This window comes from Pygoscelis adeliae, unplaced genomic scaffold, assembly GCF_000699105.1.
Source record: "Pygoscelis adeliae isolate BGI_AS28 unplaced genomic scaffold, ASM69910v1 Scaffold321, whole genome shotgun sequence".
Classification (NCBI taxonomy): Eukaryota; Metazoa; Chordata; class Aves; order Sphenisciformes; family Spheniscidae; genus Pygoscelis; species Pygoscelis adeliae.
Genome location: NW_008824039.1, coordinates 532,425 through 536,606, shown reverse-complemented (window position 1 = coordinate 536,606; position 4,182 = coordinate 532,425). Strand labels below are relative to the sequence as shown.

Here is a 4,182-nt window from a genome sequence, read left to right as displayed (position 1 = left end):
AGCCGCTCCAGCGCCCGTCGAGCTGGCACATGCGAGTGGAGTTGCCTATCAGAGTCTGCTTCCCGAGGCAGCTGTACCGGACCACGGAGCCAACGGTGTACTTGTCACCCAAGATCTGAGCGTGGGGTGGGGAGCCGGGATGGCCACAAGAGACCACTGCAAGAGACAGATGCAACAGCTTCAACCACGAGGGAACTGCCTGTGATGCTCGTTCGAAGGCAGATGCAGCAGGTACACAGCAAAGTACCGCATGTTTGAGGTCGCTGCATGGGACCTTGGCAGCTTAAACCTACTCGTCTGCCCCAGAGCCCATCAAAGGCCTGGTGGCTCATGTCATGGTGCAGGTGTGGCACAGCAGACCTTATATCGGTCATCTTCTGGGGGACATGAGCTCATCCTGTAAGAACTGCCACGGGTTTGTGCATAAATGCCTAATCTTGACACTGACAGGCATTTTGCAGGTTCTGTGGAAAACTCATCCCTTTTTAAACATGAATATGTCCATGCACACCCTCACCCCCACCCACCCCCGGCAGCACCAGGTCCTGTGACAGAGCTGCAATCGATGTCGTGTCACACCTGAGCAAATTATCCTGGCAGATTCTGGGCACTGCTCACTCGACCATTGCTAGTAAAAACCAACTGCTAACAATAATTAATAGGTTTACTTTAGCTTAGCAATCAGAGTGGAGACAGGGAGGCTGTTGACAAATACACTGACAGATCTAGGGGCTATTAGACAGGTTTGGATGAGGATGTTCAGCGTAAAGACCATGCACCACTGTGTTTCTGAAGGAAAGCATCCGTAACGGATATCTTATCTCCATCTGCTAGAGTCTAAAAATACCAATACTGGCATTAGGTAGAAAACATGATGTATGTTTCAATAAAAAGGAGAGCACGCGTATGTTTGGGCACGTGGGCGTTGAAATATACTGGTGCAGAGCTGTGACTAAAACCAAGGACACTTTGCAAGGAAATGAGTTTGATAGCTAATACTTAAACTCACACTGTAACTAACAATTTAATAACAGATACTCCAGCAGACTCAGCTAAGCTTAAAACCTGTGGCAGTATTAAGGTTTTTAAAGGATTTATGTACACAGTGTGAAGACTATTTTTTCCTCATGTGTTAGGCTCTACTCCCGTGTGCTTTACTTATTGGACTTGCTCCCCCACCCCTCAAAGGGGATCAACTCTGTTTTACTCCCTCCTCAGAAACAGGCATGAGACAACAGTTGCCACCCAAGCTTGTCTGGCATCAACCTTCTTAATTTATGTTTTGGAAAGCGCCTAGTAATTTTAGGTAGCCAGCTACAAACACTTTAAAGGGGTATGGGTTTCAGCACTGAGCACATCTTAAGTTCAACACACAGCAAACAAAGACATGCAAAAATCTCTTACTCTTTTTTTCTTTAAACTATTAAGCCCATGGCTCCAGGTAATCAGTTGTAAAACTGACCTGAGTTTCCAGTTTTGAGAATGCCCAACAATCCCCCAAGTCAATGGATGCTCAACATTTTAAGGAAGCAGATCACTTTTACTTAGCTGGAAAGCTGTGGACTGAGGGAGCCTGGGATATTAGGTTTTAGGTTTTTAGGTTTCCCTCAGGTTTTAAAAGGCAACTACCCTCTCGGAGCCCCTGCGGCTGCGGTAACACACGGTTATCATTTGTCAGTTCCCCACAGCCTGTGCAGGGAGCTGCAAATGTGAGAAGGTGGCATGCTGCTAACAAAAGGAAAGGAAGTGTGCCCAAAACTACTTTGTATGACTAGGTGCCGAAGGATAACACAAGAAAAAAAGAAACAATCATGGCTTTGGAACAGCTCAGCCCATTCGAACTTAAGGAGCTCCATTTCTGACTGCTTTAGCGATTCGTTATGCCAGGTAACAGGAGATGGCAGCTGCTTTAGTCTCCAAAAGGACATGCTAGCTGTGCTGGGGGATGGTCTGCCAGGGGTCTACTCCTGCCTCTGCCACTAGCTCACTGGGCAGCCCTACATCAACTCTAAATCCACTTTGGACCTTGGTTTCCCCCAGTGTAAGATAGGGACACCACCCCTGACATCTTTCATACGATGCATGGAGATCTCCTGGGCTAGGTATTACTACCACAGCACGTGACCACCACTAGTATTTTCTGTCTTTCTACACTACTGGAAATACTTGTTAAGCCACACCATCACCCAGAACCTCCCAATTCTCTCTGCAAACCACAGCGGCAGAAAGGGCCAGGATACTGTAAGAAAGGGCGGAAAATGTAGAGCAAGGGTCAGGAAGCAAATCCCCTTTAGCACCTGCGTCACAGCAGAACAAAGGCTGCATTTATTTCACCGTCGCACTGTCATTTCCCTCCCTCAAAGCCGCGGGGATGAGTGGGTGTATGAAAACTCAGCCATGCCTGAGCGGTGCTAAATATGCTCTGTCCTCAGTCAGGCTAATTACACACTGCTTCCTATGAAGATCTGTGTTGCAGAAGTTCTCCTGCCCTTCTCCACCTGCAATACTTTTGCTGGAGCTGCATGGAACCAGTAAAACTCAGCGGGAGCTGCCCCCCTGCAGAGGGAAACCATCTCAGTCTAACAGGATTTCTCTCCTCAGACCACCTATTTTCCTTCTGTGGGCAGGATCTAGAGGCCAGTGAAGCTGATGGAACGACTCCCATGGATTACAAAGGGCTTTGGATCCAGACTTTTTACAGGACCATTCAGCTAAGCAACAGAGAACTACATGGGATGAAAGCCTGTGGTGGATGGGTATTATTCTGAAGAACTTACAAAGACACTGTGGGAGGGCACGGTCCCAAGTGCCATCCCCCTGACAGGTAAGGACATGTGTACCCAATAAGTAATATCCATGGCTGCACTGATACGAGACAGTTGTTCCAAAGCTGAATCTGTGAGGACCACTTGGCTGCACTTGACGGATGCTGTTTTCCAGGTGCCCAGGGTCAGTACAGTTTACAACTGCAAACAAACAAACAAAAAAATACAAAACAAAGGGTGTAACAAAGAACAAAGGCTTCTCAAAAAATGAGTGGGAAAAGGGGAAAAAATTGCAAATCGCATATTCTACAATTTAAGGTTTTTTTTTTTTTGTCCTTTTTTTTTAAAAAAGATTCTTTGGGGCAGAAATAGAAAAAATCCTTATTAAAAGGAAAAAAGAGAGAGTAGAGGCAATCCTGCAGGCTCTCGCCCTGCCACGCGAGGCTCAGCAGCAGAGCCTCGCTCTCTGGCCCCAAACTGGGACTTACATTAGCCAGTTAAGAATAACCGATTTCTTGACCAACACAGCAACAGTATCGACAGAGATACTGGATTAAGGGAGTACAGAGGAAGGGAATGCAGGGAGAGGAGGGAATTTGGTAAGTGAACTTGAGTGCTAATACCAATGGAAGGAGGGCTAATACCAAAGGAGAAAGGGCTCTGCACAAAGACTGCGGCGTTTGCTTTGAGTAAACTGGTCTAGGGCTACCAGGATGACCTCTGCTAAGGGTCTGGCCTGATATTTTCTTGTATCCTCCCCACTTACAACACATACTTCAATGTCCTGGAGAATGCAGGGCTGGGCAGGGTCCACTAACAGCTTTGAGTGAAGCCCAAGGGAAAATCAGGTTTGTTGCATGAGATTTACACAGCCCTCGGTGCTCAAACATCACTTGTACGTTCCTGAGGAACTGCAAAATTTGTTTTACATGAATTTATGACAGCATCAACCTGGATTTTAGGAACCCAGAGAAACCAGCGAGGAAGGCACAGACAAGTCCCATTTGCCTAGACCGGGGTGGAGGCAGACGACTTACTGCGGCAGGCGGGCAGGGTGCTGCTCCACTGTCCGTTGGCCAAGCACTGGGACTGCTTTGCTCCTTCCAGGCGGTACCCAGTGTTGCACGCAAACTTGGCCACATCATTCAGATTGAACTGGCTCCCTTGGGTCAAGCCATTGGCAGGGGTGCCCGGGGGGCCACAAGTGATAGCTACAATTAGAAATTGGAGATGTTACTTTTTTCCTGGAAGAAAGTGGATTATCCATTGGAAAAAGTTCCCACGGAAGGAGACCATAAAAAACCCCCACATCAACCCTGAAACCCACACCGACTTCAAAGATTTGTGGCCAGCTCTGTTGAAATACTGAACCAAGTTGAGGGCATGGTACTTTTGTTCATTTTACTGGCATAAGAAA

At 47.3% G+C, this 4,182-nt stretch overlaps 1 protein-coding gene across 1 annotated transcript in view; it reads right to left on the bottom strand.

The window, feature by feature from the left end:
- CSMD2 (CUB and Sushi multiple domains 2) overlaps positions 1-4,182 on the bottom strand; it is a 308,935-nt gene that overhangs the window by 25,067 nt on the left and 279,686 nt on the right. The window contains 3 exon segments of the mRNA XM_009333469.1: positions 3-156; positions 2,778-2,966; positions 3,803-3,976. Coding sequence (XP_009331744.1) covers positions 3-156; positions 2,778-2,966; positions 3,803-3,976 — 517 coding nt within the window.